The 16,739-nt window shown below is 34.5% G+C and overlaps 1 protein-coding gene across 4 annotated transcripts in view; it reads right to left on the reverse strand.

Annotated features, from left to right (window-relative positions):
* The window catches only part of TBC1D5 (TBC1 domain family member 5), a 467,560-nt gene that overhangs the window by 172,668 nt on the left and 278,153 nt on the right, over positions 1-16,739 (reverse strand). For all 4 annotated transcript variants that reach the window (XM_071222301.1, XM_024566252.4, XM_053929611.1 and 1 more), the window contains 4 exons: positions 12,203-12,291; positions 10,682-10,732; positions 10,520-10,589; positions 5,133-5,305 (listed from right to left, as the gene is read on the reverse strand). In XM_071222301.1, the coding sequence (XP_071078402.1) occupies positions 5,133-5,305; positions 10,520-10,589; positions 10,682-10,732; positions 12,203-12,291 (383 nt within the window). The remainder of the gene's footprint in view (positions 1-5,132; positions 5,306-10,519; positions 10,590-10,681; positions 10,733-12,202; positions 12,292-16,739) is intronic.

The following is a 16,739-nucleotide window of genomic DNA, read 5'->3' on the forward strand; positions in this document are numbered from 1 at the left end:
TGAGGATAAAAACGATACTGTACGTACAGCCTTCAGTATACTCTTAGCCCACAGAAAACATTCAATAAATATTGACAATTATTAATCATTATTTCCAATAATTTATCATTCTTCCCCATACTTCCTAGTCATGATAATTCTTCATACAGAAAGGTAATACCCAGCTTTTTCAAAGGGAGTAATTCTGGGGGAATACCAGTGGTGTGCGGCAACAAGGTATCTTTGGATCTTCACCTTCTAATCCCTCATTCTGGTTTTTACGTTTAATGTATAAGATGAAGCTCATTGAAAAGAAAAGAATGTTTTAACCACTACCTGTGCTAAAAATAGGAAGCTTTTTGCTTAAATTGTTGAGAGAATTTTTTAGGTAGGTAATTATAATGACTTCAATGAATGAGAGTTACATCTTTTACCTTATGTTTATAATTCAAACATAGTTTAAAAAAACTTAGTAGTCATACAAAATAACATTGTGATATGTTAGAACAAATATACTGTGATATAAATATTTTAAAATTATATCACAAAATTAAGCAGATTATTTATCAATAACCAAAAACTTCCCTAATTAAGTTGTTACACACCACCACAATCAAAGAACTGCTAATCCAGAAAATAGAAAATCAGGGATATAGAAGATGTATAAAAAACATTTGGGAGATATGAAATTTATCCCATGAGTGTTTTAAAGAGCTCATAATTTAAGAATGTCAAAGCCCAAGTGTGTTATGAGGGTCTTTCCTCAAAAGTGACATTAATTGCATATCCCACAGATGCTTATTATGTATTCTATTTATACCAAAGTATAAAATGTGGTTGAAAATAAATAGATTCAATATATTTAAGGTAATAATAAAACACAGTTACTCTGGCCTAGCAAAAATTGTTACTTTTAAACTTCAATTTTTGGTCGCTTCGGAAATAGTATGAAGTAAGAACAGTACTGAAGCTTTATATTGAATCTGCTGTGATTGAGGCTCCTCTTTTGGACTCACAACAAGTATGTACTCGGGGATGGAAATGTAACACTAATATTTTAGAGGCTTTTTTACAAAAATAACCCCAGGGCGTTGCTGATTCTCATAGTAAAAGAAAGATTTAAAAAAAAAAAAAAAACACTAGATCTCGGAAATTACCTAGGAAGTTGGAAATAATGCCATCAATGCTGTACTTTGGAAATTTGCAGTGTGTAGTGACAGGCCCCTACAGAACGTGTTTTTTAAAAATTATGATACACATGTAAATAGGCAAACAAAAGACAACTGAAAAAGTTAATTCTTTGAATTACAGCAAGAGAAACTTCATTCTAAGTGAAACAGGAATAATCTTTCACAAGGCTAATGAAAAACAGTGTAAATTATTTTTAGAAAATATTTTTTGTAATCTCACTTATAAAGTATTGAATACTTCATTTCAAAATAACTCTGTGTAACCTAAATAGTAAGTTGATTTAACATTTCCTCACAGAAAAACCAGCCTCTATTATCCAGGGAGTGAAGCACTTACACACGTAAAGTAATAGCATTAATAAGCAAGTTATTGCATAACATTCAAGACCATGGGTACTTATTCCCATGTTTCAAGATAAGTATCATCAATTTATTTGAAATTAAGATAAGCTAATTTGGAATAACTTTAGCCAACGCTATATAATTAATATTTTTAACTAATTATTAATTCTAATTTTGTTGACTTTATTACCAAATGCAGTAAGTTAGTTTATTGTGGCACATTTGCCACATCAAGAGACTCTCACATACGTTCTCTTATAAAAACCAGAACAAAAACTACTTCCGAGAGTGGACTAAATTGCAAAACCTTTTCATAAATGATAATTATAATCATATTAGAAGGTAGATTTCAGTAAATTTTAATGTACCAAGCAACTGCTTAAGATTGGTTAAATGAGAAACCTGGACTCAGTGCGAATTTCATTTTGCTAACACATCCCCCGCCATGAACATATATTTATGATTTCCCACCCTTTCTCTACAAATCGTTGATAATATTTTTCCATTGGTGCATTCATTATTGGCATTTTGAACACATTGTTATCAATTTTGTTAGAATATTTTAGTAGATAAGGAAATATTTTTTTGAAAATTAAAATTCTATAAAAAAACATGTGGTATGCAAAAGCACATTTTATTTATGTAGTTATTTAAATTTTTATTTATTGATTTGAGAGAGTGAGAGATAGCAAGAGAGAGAAAGAGAGAGAGAGAGGAAGAGAGAGAGAGAGAGATTTGTTGTTCCATTTATTTATGCATTCATTGGTTGATTTTTGTATGTGTCCTGACCGGGGATCAAACCCACAACCCTGGAGTATCAGGATGATGCTCTAACCAACTAAGCTACCCAGCCAGGGCAAAAAAATTCATATTTTAGATGATACAATTATGGATTCTGATATCACCCTGAAGAAGAGTAAGTTTTATTAACTGAAAATTGATTATTTTGTATCTGTCCACAGAATTCACTCAAACTGTAGTAATTATTTTTAAATATTAATATTGAATATAAGTCTAAATTACCAACTTTCTTCCAACAGGAAGAGAGTAGTAGCATAAGTAATTATTTAGATAAAGAATAAAACAAAATATTTCAATTCATTTCAATGAGATACAATTCATTAGGTTTATGGACATAAAATTATTGCGCCAAACTGCTATGATTTGTTTCTAAAAGTTTACTCTCATCTTCTATACTGTCTCTTCGGAAGCACTGGTCTAAAAGGATGGCTATTATGTCTCCATTACAAGTGGCCCACACACTCTAATGAAGAAAACACAGAAAGCCGAAGCCAGAGCTGGAAGGGTTCATGAATCACACAGTTCACCACACTCACAGAGCCATGCTATCCTAATTAAGCGATGGTGATGACAGATAATGATGAGAAAAGCATGCCACACACATGTTTAATGTTCACTACATACTCAGCACTATGACTTTTGTACGTTGTAACTTCATTCTCACAGGCACCCTATGAAGTAGACAGCAGTACTTTAAATCCCCATTTCATAGATGAAGAAAACAAGGCTCAAAGTGGGCAAACGGGCCTGTTTCATTTCAAGCCCTGTGCTTCTACCTGCTGTTCGGTATTACACTAATGTTATTGGTCCCAAGGATTAGAACAGTGATCAGTCGGAATTATACAGCTGAGCAGCACAGCTTAAGGCAGCATAAAGAAATAGGCAAACAAAATCACATTGGCCTTTCCTGTGCCCCACTAGTAGATATAATAAAATCAAGTTTAAAAAGTGAAGTCAGTACATAAAGCTTTTGCACTATAAAATGTAGTACAGACCAATTAAGAGAATAACTTCTTCAAAGATTAAAAAAATACATATTTTTAGATAATGCAGATGAGATCTTATACAAAAAATGATGGGATAAATCAGTCAGCTATGGTTACTGAAAGCCTTGGTATTGTTAGTACTGCTAAAAACCAGAGTGGAAAGGATTAAGAGTAATTCTATCACGGATCATGGAGTTTTTACTGGGAAGGTACTGGTCTGCAGTCAAAGAAGCTCAAGGAATCACTATGATGGAGAGAAAGCTGATGGAAATGAACACAATGGTTATGAGCCATTGTACCCAAGTCCATTCCGCCACCATCGCAACGTAAAGCACCAGCTCGGACAAAAAGGTGGTGAAGAATAAAGCATTCCAAAGGAATGATAGACATGTTCAACATCGATTTCTTTCCCCAATATGTAAGACCAATTTCTAGACTTCAGAAAATAATTCTGAGGGTGTAAAACGGGGTTTTGTATTTAAATAAACCAATTTTTTTGAGGGCACAGTGGAGAGATACAGAATTTAACTCCTAACCTTGCCACTACCTATTTTAAAATAAACTTTTATGTCTATAAACAGAAACATATTAGCTAGACTAAGTGTAAATGGCAATCCATTAATAACCCACAGTGCTGCCCAATACCCACATTAACCATAACTTTCTTATTTCCAGTGGGAATGATGGAGCTGCTCTCAAATGCTGAAGTCAAGCTTAAGTCACAGAAATGAAAACAAGCATATTGAAAAGAGGAAAGCAGATGTCTTCAATGATAGTTTAGGGCTTCCAGAAAAGCAAGGCGAATTATTAGTAGTGAGCGACCCTGTGAAACATGAATACATAAAGAAAACACTCCCTGATATTCTTTACTTTGGACTAAATGAATTGGTCCTAACCCTTTGACTTGTGTGAGATTCTTCGAAATTCAAATAATGAAGTCATATTTACTGAGCATCTACTATGTATATCTCAATGGTATCCTTTCAATTTTCCATGGTCTGCATAATTGAGGAAGGAATTTGAAGAAAGTATCTACCAAGGAATTGCCCAGCAGATATGAACGCCCTATTGTTTCCATATAAAGGATCCTTTGTTGTCTGCAGTAGGATACAACAAATTCATATTTATTGAGACTGTTATCTTGTAATTTGCCTACTCACCTTACAAGCCACCAAATGAATATACAAACAAATACACACACACATCTAAGGAGCGACTGCCTCCTTATCTGTCTGCCATAGCATGTTGCAGAGGCTATGTTGCTGAAGGTTAATACATTACGTTCACTGTGAGGGACACTGATCTAACTTTTGAAAATGCACTTCTGAGGTGGAACAGAAGACTATACAATAAAATGAAAAGAACATGGATATCTTATAGGACTGTTTCGGTTTGGGGCTGGCTCCATGTATGTATGACCTATGCTACCCTGTACTTCTTAAAATGCTTGGTTTAGTTACCTGCTGTTGCCATCTTGAAATTCTTACTTTGTTTTTTAAAGAGGACATCCATTTTTATTTTGCACTGGCTCTGCAGATTATGGAGCTAATCCTGCTTGGATCTGAATTATGACTTCGCTGTTTAATATGGGTAAGCCTTAGTTTCTTCCTCTGTAACAAATGGGTACCACTCAGTGAACAGGCTTAGTGGGAGTATTAGATTAAAGATCATACGTGAATGCTGTGAGTGCAGAACCTGGCACGTAGGACAGAAAAGAGATATGAAATGAAATAAAACCGAACAGTTCTTGCTCATACAGCTATGGGTTTGAGACACACAAAAATCATCATAACTCATAATTAGGGAGAGCTGAAATTTATGTTTTAATACTTACAACCCATATATCTGTGGTGCGATTTCTAGTCTGTTCAAGTGCATGTAAAGCTCAATATCATGCTTCTTCAGTAGATGATCTTGGATCTGGTTGACTTTGGTAACAATAGCGACTGTTGGCCCTAAGTCCTGTGGTCTAGCAAAGGGGATGGGAGCCATCAGTGTTTCTTTCCCCTAAAAATAGGAAAAATGGAACATGTATTATATTTCAATATAAAATCAACAAATATGTGGACACCATTTGTGAATACACTTATCAATGGGAGTTTAAATAAGAACTTTAATCATCTTATTGAAATGCTTACAATGTGGAAACACGTGCTGATTGGCATATAGATGACTGTACTCATAAAGGCCAGAAAATGCCTTCTGAAATGTTTTCTATCTATATCCTCTTGGCCAGTTTCTCTCGTGACATTACATATTACAAGACAATTTTGGCTAGAGGTAGTGGTGGCTGCTAGTCTATTTGTCCACAGCCAGTCCATCTAATCAGCCACAGCACCTAAACAGAATACTAGAGTCCAGATGAAAACGTAATTCTTGTGGCATAAAACTAAAACAGGAAAAACAGTAAGTGGAAATTTTTAATTGAGTTCTCAAAACTATAAGAAAGTCAGAAAATAAAGGAAACTAGTACTAGAAAATAAGACATTCTCTGCCTTTCGATCAATTTAAATAGCTAAGTAGAAAAGATTGAAAAACTTTCCAGACAAAAATATAGCTGATTTAAAAAAAATTTACGCAGGTCAAGGACATTTCCCATGCTCCACGGTAAGAAAGACACCTTTGTAACCCCTTGTAACGCTTTTGTGTAAACTTCAACTCCTCCCTCAAATCTGACGGTTTCCTTGAATATGTTATGTCTGACCTAAGTTCTTCTAACATTGTCCTCGAATTCCACCTCTCTCCAAACCTGGGATGTAAATACCTCACTGTCGTGATTGTCTGCCTATCACTCACCCTCAGTCCACTTCTCTAGCTCAAGTTCTTGTTTCTGCTTAACAAATGTTGCTTTTCCATACAGTTCTGCTCTTGGTTTTATTCTCTACTTACATGCAATTCCCTCAGTCATCTCAGCCATACAGAGTGCTTCAACCAAAACTCTTTTCCAGAAGACATCCTAATCTGCACTCACAGCCTAGAACTCTCCAGTGCCTACCATTCATTCAAATCTTGGCAAGCACTCTCAGATTGCCAAAAGCGTGTGTAATTCAGGAGGCTCATGACAAAGTTTATTATCTTCTGCTCAAACACATGTTCATCCTTTCCCCACGCCTACCTCAACCCGTCGTCCAATCAGAACACCTACTTTGTCAATTTTAGCTCCTCAGGGGATTCTTATATATCTCCTCTACAGCCCTACTCTAACAACCTAATTTGGGGCCCTAATTATTTCTTTCTTCCTAATCGGTCTGTCTCACTGCCCCTAATTTAGCCTGCTTTTAAATCCATCTTCCAAAATGCCTGGTGATGTGTCTGAAGCAGATATTAGGTTATTCCAAATTGCCCTCCTTAAACATTTTAATAGCTCCCCATCATTTTTTACTCAGAAAAAAATTATTTAACCTGATCTATAAGGTCTTTTATTCATTCATTAGTCTTTTATTCATTCAATCTCTCACTTCCAGAGATTCTGGGATGCCATTGTTTTAGCTGAAATATCCCCTCCCAGTGTTTCCTCTGAAGAGCTCCCGAGTATATTTAAAGATGTAGCTGAAGTGCAAGGCCCTATTTAATTATCTTCTTCTGTACGACTGCAGTATCTTTTACTACTTCTTGGCCTCCTACTAAACTATGAGGTGTTTAGAGTAACACTATCTTTTCATCACTGGGCCAGATTCCGGGCCACAAAAATAAGGTAAAGTTCTAGTCCTCATAGGCTTGAGGGGAAGACTACAGAGAAAATAACTTAGAATTCCACATAAGACCAGCGACTGATCAGGCTGGTACAAAGCACAGGGGAGAGGAGAAATGTGTTAGGATAAGGAAAAAGTTCCTGGAAGGAATTCCATCTAACTTCCAGGATCATTTCAAGTCTCAGAAAGAAAAAAGGCAGTCTTTTGTACTTCCCACATGTCTGCCCTAGGGTTTTTAGGTCTGAAGGACATAAGTCCACATTAATTTTTGTAATTTAATTAGTTTGTATTAATTTATATAAATGGGAGAGGAAATCTCTATATTGTGGTCATTTATTATTAAAAATATACATCTAAGACACTTTTCCAATTTTGTAATATCAATATTCTCTTCAAATTAATAAAAAAAATAATTCTTGTTAAATTTTTTAATTAAAAAGACTTAATTAAAAGTTTTAATTCTTGTTAAAAATTTTTCCTACTGATCAAATTGAAATGACTTTCTTAAAATATTTGTGTTAGTTATAGGATACTACTAACATTCAAAGGTAGTGTTTATTCTGAAGCCAAGTTTCCTTTAAAAACAAGCAATTTAACATTTATGTATTTCGGTCGTGTAGTTTTTCATTTACTGAAGAACCCTGTGCGGCTGAGCACCATACCCTGTGGGGTGGGGAGGCACTGAGCTCAGACAGGGTTTCTAATAATTGCTCGGAAAACAGATCACTGTACCCAGTCTTCTAAGGGTTTTGAATACACACACGTCCATAGAGATACAATCACTGGCTTTGGGAGAATTGATCCTACATTAACCTGTTTAAAAAGTTTTAACTTAATGAAATCATATAATCAATTCCTCGTTTGACTTAGAATGAGTTGCCATTAATCAATGGCACATGTAGGTCCACTTTTCAAATGTCTAATAGAGACTCATGTGGTCTAAGGCCTATAGAAACTATAGTTTAAAAAGATTTCTCCTGTGCCTGAATACGTATAACAAAATCTCTTACACTTAAGAAATTCAGAAATAATGTTCCAGATCACTTAAGTGCTATAATAAAAATCAAAAGAGAAGCTAGAATTCCTGTAAAATACTTCCTTATCCATCAGGATTTCTTATCATAATAAAGAATGCTATTTGCATTTAACAAATATGACCAAATGGAATCCATGCTATCAACAAAACAAAAAAAATTTTCTAAAATTTTTCTAACCTTTGATTAAGCAGTAAATGTGTTCAGTCCGCAAGCTGTTACAGGAATGCAATGAGATAATGATTTTATGCCATTAGGTAACCAATGCACTGTTTGCTTCTTACAGAAAGTCTTATGAAAGTTATGGCTGCTGAAATAGGTAGCATGTGATATCAGTGAATTTTCAAAGGAACTAGATAGAACTGAATTAAGAAAGTGGTATATTAATTTCTCAAACCCCTTTGTTAAAAAGGTGAGAGAATCAGAAAATGGAATAAAAAGAGGAGGATGAAAAAGGGATTTGCTAGACATGCTTTTTAGGAACATTTTATTCATTGATATATGCATACAAGCAATTAACATAAATGTTCCGAGGCCACAACATCTTTGTGTTCACTGATAAAATGAATGCCTTTCTTTGTGTTATCTCAGCTATTTTCATGAACCTGACTCAGTGATGTCAACATGAGTAAGTAAAACTGAAAAATGGTAATCCTCCCATTTTCATCACCCAGTTTCTCGGATATGGTGAATCAGTTATAAAATACAAAATGACCACTGTATAAAATAATCATGATGCTTGTTTTGCATGTATTCAAATACTCTCTGCTCTAGATGTTGATGTTCACACACGTCTATGACTTCATCAAATCACTTGTCAAGAATATAAAGTTATTGTTTCGAATCATAAGTAACCACATACAGTGACAGTAAGTTTCTGCTCTAATAACCCTTACAGAAGGGAACATGTTCATGTATTGCTGAAGGAAGACTTTCTCACCTAGGCTAGGGGTTGGCAAACTATCTCTGTAAAGAGCCAGATAGGAGATATTTTAGGCTTGACAGGTGTGTGGCCACTATTCAACCCTGCTGTGGTAATGAGCAAGCCGCCATAGCCAGTAAGTAAATAAAGAGGCTCGCCGTATCCCAATAAAACTTCTTTCATGGGCATAGAAATTGGATTCCATATTATTTTCATATGTCACAAAATATTATTATGTTTTTCATATTTTTTCGACAGCTTAATAATGCAAAGCCATGTTAAGTCACAAGCTGTACAGAAACAGATGGCAGGCCAAATTTGCTTGTAGGCGGTAGTCTGCCCTGACCTAGACCAAAGGCATAAAAAGCATTAGTTATCCATTTCATTTTTCAATGAAGTGACTGAGTAACACATGGTTTCTAACCAGAATGCAATCAATTATCCCAAGATAAAAGAAATTAATCATATAGAAAATATATGGCAAAAACTCTCAACACCCCTTGCCAGAATAATTTGCAATTTTTCCAATATTGTGTAATAAAAATGGAAATTCCATAATGACCTATAAGTTACTATATATGTTTGTTTGAAATGACAGATAATTCAGAAATTTCACTCTTAGAGATAGGCCAAGAGAACTAAAAACATATGTTGACACAACAGTTTGCACACAATATTGACAGCAGGCAAAAAGTAAAATAAACCCAAATGTCCATCAACGGATTTATGGAGAAATACGACATGGTATATCCACACAATGAAATATTACCCAGCCATGGAAAGGAATGGAGTACTGATGTATGTATACAGCATGAACAAACATTGAAAACATTATGCAAAATGAGAGGTGGCAATCACAAAAGGCCCCATATTGTATAACTCCACTTCTATGAAATAGGCAGAATAGGCAAGCGGAAATACAAAGTAGATTAGTAAGAGCAGAGGCTCTGGCGAAGAAGGAATGGGAAGTGACTGCGATTGGTAGGGGGTTTCCTTTTGGGGTGATGAAAATGTTTTGGAATTAGATGTGAGGATATTTGCACAACCTTGTGAATATACTAAAACCCGCTGAACTGTACACTGAAAATGTGAATGTTCAGTATGTTGACTATATCACAATAAAATTATAAAAAACAGGATAAGAGAGAGTAAGGAAAATGGTTTTTAAGCTATCTGTATAAATTCAATAATGATACATAAGTAAAACAACATATTTGACACAGTTATCTATGCCCTTCAGTGAACAATGTATCTATCAACTCACTAGGATAGCAACAAACCAATAGATAAATGAACTTATTAAAAATGTGTAATTTTTAAAAAGTTATATTGCATAGATATTATACACATATATAAAACAAGTTTCCATGTATTTATACATAGATTTTTATGTTACCTCTGTATACATCTGCCAATACTATCAGAGATATGGTTTAGATCCCAATTCAATCTTATTCCACAGGTATTTCTGTATTTTCTTCTTTATAGTAATAATAACGGCTTTTGTTCTCTGATTATATGTTGTAACTGAAATTATTTGTCCCTTCACAAAGATCTGTACTATGTGATTTACCTTTTGATTATCATGCTCGAAAGTAGAAAACCAAGGTTCAGCAGTTTCCATAAGTTGTGAGAACATCGCACTAAAATTTAGAAAAATGATATAATGCTGTTAAACCTTCATTAAAATAAATACGGTACAAAAATAAAAATAACAGAATTTTTTTGTACTTACTAGGCATCATGTTCCAGGTACTCGGGGTTCAGGAGAGTTTTCATTTCCTCACTTAAAAAAGCAATAGGTACAATCAAAACGTGTACATTTGTAGTGGAAGGGGATGCAGAGTTTACCTTATTTGATACTTAGAAGCCAAATTCCACAAAACGTACAAAGGAAAAAAGTTACCGTTTTTTAATAAAAAGGAACTCCATTAACAAATGAAATCCTTTCTTTCTATAAATATCAGAAACAAATTAGCTGCCTTGTCTGTACCACAGTGAGTAATATTTAATTATTCCAAATAAATACAAATAAGACATGTTCCTTGAATGTGCCTGGTCTAGAATAAATTGATTACTCCAAAATCTATTGCCTGTTGTCTAAAACAAAAGAAAAGAATATATAGTTACTGGTGAAATATTCCACATCAAAACATTAGTTTATTTTCTTTTAATGGCTTCTATTTTTACTATATTATAACATCAATTAATCAGTGACAGTACCTCTTTCAAATCTATTTTAGTGTTGCCTTTACATTTCAGTGGATTGAAACAGCTAAAGAAGCATGTCCAGCTCATTTAAAAGCTATTTTCAATCATTTGTACTTTGCTGTGAAGTACCTTCCACATAGGTGTTTTTAAAAAAGGTGAGGCTGACATGGAAACAGGATCCAGTACTAACTTCATCTTTATCATTCTTTAGAATAACTAAACAAAGGCAATTAAGATGTGGCTATTATAGTCACATCCAGTAAACTCAGTATGATTAAAGAACTCAAAAGAAACTAGAAAATACTAATGTGTAATATAATAAAGAAAAGTTAACAAAAACCCAAGTATATGTACAGCAAATGGGTGGCGACATTTGATTAATAAAGATATGATATGATTATTTTCTCTTTTCTGCATATAGATGGGCTCGCTGTGGGATATTCCGGACAAAATTCTATAATCCCATAGCCCTCTTTCCCAAGATGCTTCCTGCTGCCTCTACGGCTCATCAGTTATGGTATCTTAAGTTAGAAAATACATTCTAACAATTAGTTGAAGTTAAATACAATTACTAAAGTTATTTGCTGAAAAGAACAAATTAGTGTCTCTCAAACACATAAGTCATTTTTGTTTAGTTAAAGACTTGAGTCCTTTGTGGTAGTGTTCTCTTGTGAACTGAACCGAGTCAAGGCTGGAGGAATGCCTCACAGATAAGGTTCCCGCGCAGCTTGCGGTAGAGGAATGAGTCATCAGAGGGTAGTATGTATGAACACTACCAGTCTTAAACACTTTGCCATCGCAACAAAAATTCCCTCTTCCTCATTCATTAATTATGCCTCTCTTTAAGATTTGCAAAGATATTTATGTTTCCAAAGTTGCCCATAGTTGCACTGGGATTACAACTATGAAGTGGAATTAACAATCAGCCACATGAAACACAACCAAATGTTTACAATTTACAGAAGTGCCCTCAATTGAAAAGATTTTGAGGCAAAAAAGATTACAGCAGGGCTTAAAAACAGATGGAGCTTACAGAAAAACTTGCCTTGGTTGTGCAGACTCACTGGCATGAAGAAAAGCTTGGTGGTCACAGTGAAGGATAAAGACTATAGGCGCTAACAGCTCATGCATGCCCTGAAACAGAAGAGCGAGAACAAGGAAAGGGGCGGATGTTGAGAGTCCACTAGCAGACACGAAAAGCTCCCTTAAGTGCGTCTTCAACCAGTCCCCTGCCACCGACATTTCCGTGATTATATAAAAAAGCATAAACATGAAAAGCTAGAAAATGAGATTTTATTTACTTTTAGATTTTGGTTCCAATTCAACCACACTACGTATTCTGCTTTAAAACGTAGAGAGCAGTTCTCTTTTAAATGACACAACAAACAATAAATTGGCATGGCAGACAACCTCGCACCTGTCAGTTGCTTCGAGATCTGTACTCATAAATATGAATTTCATTTATGCAAATTATAATCATGAGCTACAGTGTAAAGATCTGCAGTAAGAAGGGCAACTGAGAAATGTAGACCTAAGGAAATTACAGCCAATGGTTTCATTATATAATGGCTCAAAATTAGGATGTCTGTAGATTTAGGAAGAGCTGCAGTCAGCTAGCTGGGAATGTTGGATAATAAAAGAAACAACCTTTAGCAGGTATAATGGAAAACAAAGTTTTTAAATTATGATCTTCAACTTGTTTAATCTGAAGACTCCCCTAAATTTTTCATGTCTAATTTCAACTATAAAGTTCCTTTACAATTTATTTAGTGATTTCACCAATATGATTCTTTTTCCTTATATTGGTGTTCACATGTGCATTATATGAATAGGCACAGACACAAAAAGATATATTAACTGCTACATTGTCTTTAAAAGAGTATTACAAAAGTCCTTTATTTACTCATTATTGTGGGGAAATAAGGTATTTCACATTACTGACCTGCCTTGCTAATTGAGATATTTTTCCTCTTATGCATAAAAAACCCACCATATTTTAGCAAGTTAAAAATAGATTGTACCTTTTTGCCTCTAAAAGTGAGCAAAGTGCCATTTTCCTTTTGCTTAATAACTACGGATGACGTATCATAAAAACATTAGACAAAACACCACCTTTAAAGGAAATAAAAATAAAATACACAAAAAGAGAGAAGAAAATGGTTTTGCTGGTGAAATGAGAGATGACTTCCTGTTTAGAAGGACAGTCATTCAGCCTTCTGCACAGGCTGGTAGTACTGTGCCCTTCTAAGAAACTAGTTGTTACCACAAAATAATATGAAAGTGAACTCTTTCAGAGCTCACTGTGAGTCATCCCTAGTCTTCAATTAGAAGGACTTGATGACATTTTTACAAAATAATTTATGCTCCATTGACCATTTACTTGTGATTTAGGACAAGTTACCATACATCAATCTTTTTAGGCATCCATGTCCTTACTAAACAAACCTTGGGAAGACTAGCCTTTAGAAGAACATGCTAGAGAGCCAGAAAGAATGGAATTGTGTTTCTACATATGCTGTGTAATCATCACGAGGGCTATACTGTCCTGAAAATCTCAAGTTACTCCAAAAACTAAGTGCCATAATTTCAATCATCAAAGTAATAGCTACATATTGTAGAAAACTACATTAAAAAAAAACAAAAAGAAGGAAAGAGGAGGGGATGAAGAAAGGGAAGGGTGGGTAATGGAAGGAGGGAGGCAGGGAGAGAGAGAAGAAGAAAGGAAAGAAGGACCAAAAAACAAAAGAAAGAAATTAAAGCCTGTGATAGATATCCATGTGGGGTTTTTTTTTTTTTTTTTTTTTGGCCTATTTGTAGTGATTTCCGTAAGATAATGTAGCTGGAAGCATAAATTTCTGTATAAGTGATTAAAGACATTTGGTAAAGTCTCTGATATATTCCACTAGGCTTCCACCCTTCAAAAAGAACTCCCTCACTTTCAAGCACAAAATCACCACCTCACAAATCCTCACTTATATTTACAGTGTTCTAAAAAAAATCCTGACAGTGTATGTGAGTTTTTGTTTGTTTTTCTTGTTTGTTCATTTGTTGCTTTCAGTTTCATATCCCTCGTATGAGTGAAATCAGATGGTTCTTGACTTTTTCTGTATTACTTATTTCCAGAGGGAAGAGGGGTTGGGAGTAGGAAATGGTATAAAGGGTATCAAATAGATGGTGATAAAAAAGACTTGACTTTGGTGGTGGGCACACAATGCAATATACAGATGATGTACCATAGAATTGTATGCTTGAAACCTATATAATCTTATTACCAATGTCACCCCAATAAATTTAACAAAAATAATTTTAATAAAATCTCATCAAATTTTGCAAATGGCTTTTAGGGAAGTATATAGTTTTCTTTTCTTTTTACAGTCAATTATTTATCTATCTAGTACTTAATTTTGCCCTAATATATATTTTTCTCTCCAAAAGAGTTAATCTAATTTATTGAATGATCACCATTAAATGAATAACCTATCTTCTGCCAAGAGTTGTAAAATGTCACCTTTACCATAAATTGAATATTTAGCTCTCATTTTTTCTAGGCTTTTACTGGTATCCCATTGGTTTGAATATTCTCAGTAAGAACTTTAATGTACACACACACACACACACACACTAAAGGCTACCTCAGTGGACACGGTCTTCTCCACTTCGCTTTTTAGGTTATTCATTAGGGTCTGGGAGCCAACAAAAATGTGTGCTTGAAAATAATCAAATAAATAAGCTAAATTTTAAAAAGAATTTTACTATTGTCATGACAAGCTGCAAAATATTCTATTCCTCCATATTTTCTATCCTTTTTCTCAAAATTATCTTGCCTGTTCTATCTAACTTAATTTTTTTCATCCAAGGGAGCCTCAGTGCTTAAATGCTAAACCAAATACTGCAATTTTTATTGGCATTGCATTAAAATTAACTTGAAGAAAACAGATATTTTTAGAACACCAGATTTTCCAATCCAAAAATTTACAGAACTACATAGATTTTATTGGGTTTGTTACTAGGTTTTTATTGTTGGTGGTGGTGATGGTGATTCTAAATGAGTGTTTTTCCTTCAATGTATTTTCTAATTACTGATGGCTAATTTAATAACAAAGATTTCTTGCTTAAATGCATCTTCCTACCTCTTTAGATGTTCTCTTCCCTCTAGTTTCTGTAACACTACTCTTTCCACATTCTCTATTTTGTTCGAGTATCATTCATGTTCACTTATTTCAAAAATTACTTATTAACTACCTCTGACGTAGTGAGAACACAAAGGTAGACGCAGTGGGCATGCTCCTGACCGTTATGAAGCACGCGGGCTAGACCGCAAGACACACAGTAATACAATGAGCACGGCAGTGACTACACAATCATAAGCTGTGGTAAGTAATATGGGTGTAGCACACACACACATCCCAGCTCCTACTGTAGATTCCGCACATAAAAGGTGTTCACTGAACAGTGACTGAGTAAATGAAATATTTACAACTCGACACAGCAACACACTGGTAAAAGCTCAACTACAATATAAAAAATGGAAAAGAATAACACTGTATCATATTTCAGTATTTCACATCAATAAGTAGGGTACCCTCTACATAAAAGAAATTAAGAGTTCCCTAAATACTATTTAAGACAACCTTTTACAAATTCAATGTTGCTTTCCAACTAAACTAGAAATATTTCCTTAAATACACTTGGAACACTCTTTGTTTTACCCTCAATTCTAGACTAGTAAAACTTGGAAAATAATTACAAGTGGCAAGTATACAGACATCTTTAAAGGAAAAGAGAACTATCTAGATGGAGTGATCATATATTCATTAATGTGCTACAATTTTGACAAAGCATAATAAAAGACAAAGTATTGTCAGTATACTTCTCGGTTCTCAGAACGTGTGTTTTGTTTCCACCTACATCGTCAGCATTTCTGCTTGCTTAAAGCCTTTCTCTCTGCTGGATCGTTAGTCGTCACTGCACTCCAAGCTCGTGCCATTTGAAAATAAAGGTAACAAAGTTTTCCTCATCAACAGCCTGTAGGCTCACAAAATTGAACCTGTTCTTTTATCTGCCTGTGTTCATTTAGCTCACCAAGCAGTCTTTATTAAAGCTGAGGCATCAGGCAGTCAAAGTTCATTAATACCATTTATATAATCTCTGCAGTTTCAATTAACTCAGCAAGACATTCTACTACATGATAACAGTCTCATTAATTCAATAAAATCCCATAACTATTAACAATATGGTCGATGTTAAACGGGGTGTCACCTAGTACAAAATAATAGCTTTAACAGCTTGTGATGAAACTCAAGGTTTTTTCTTGAGGTTTGATCTGGCTAAATATTCAGTCCTTCTACACAAGGTATTATTTCTGTGTAAAGAATCTATAGGGTTTTAAACATATACAGGGAGTAATTAAGTCTTACTAACTGATTCCTAGGAGTAAGTTATACTTTCTTATTCAATGTTGATGGTCTTAGTCTAAATGATCAAGAATCTGATCTTCCATATTCCTCTTCGGTCCTCCCTGAAAATGCAGTAGGCCACGTACATCACAAATGATGGGGTGTGCAGTTACTATGTTTCTGTTC

The sequence above is a fragment of the Desmodus rotundus genome, chromosome 8 (assembly GCF_022682495.2).
Source record: "Desmodus rotundus isolate HL8 chromosome 8, HLdesRot8A.1, whole genome shotgun sequence".
Taxonomy (NCBI): Eukaryota; Metazoa; Chordata; class Mammalia; order Chiroptera; family Phyllostomidae; genus Desmodus; species Desmodus rotundus.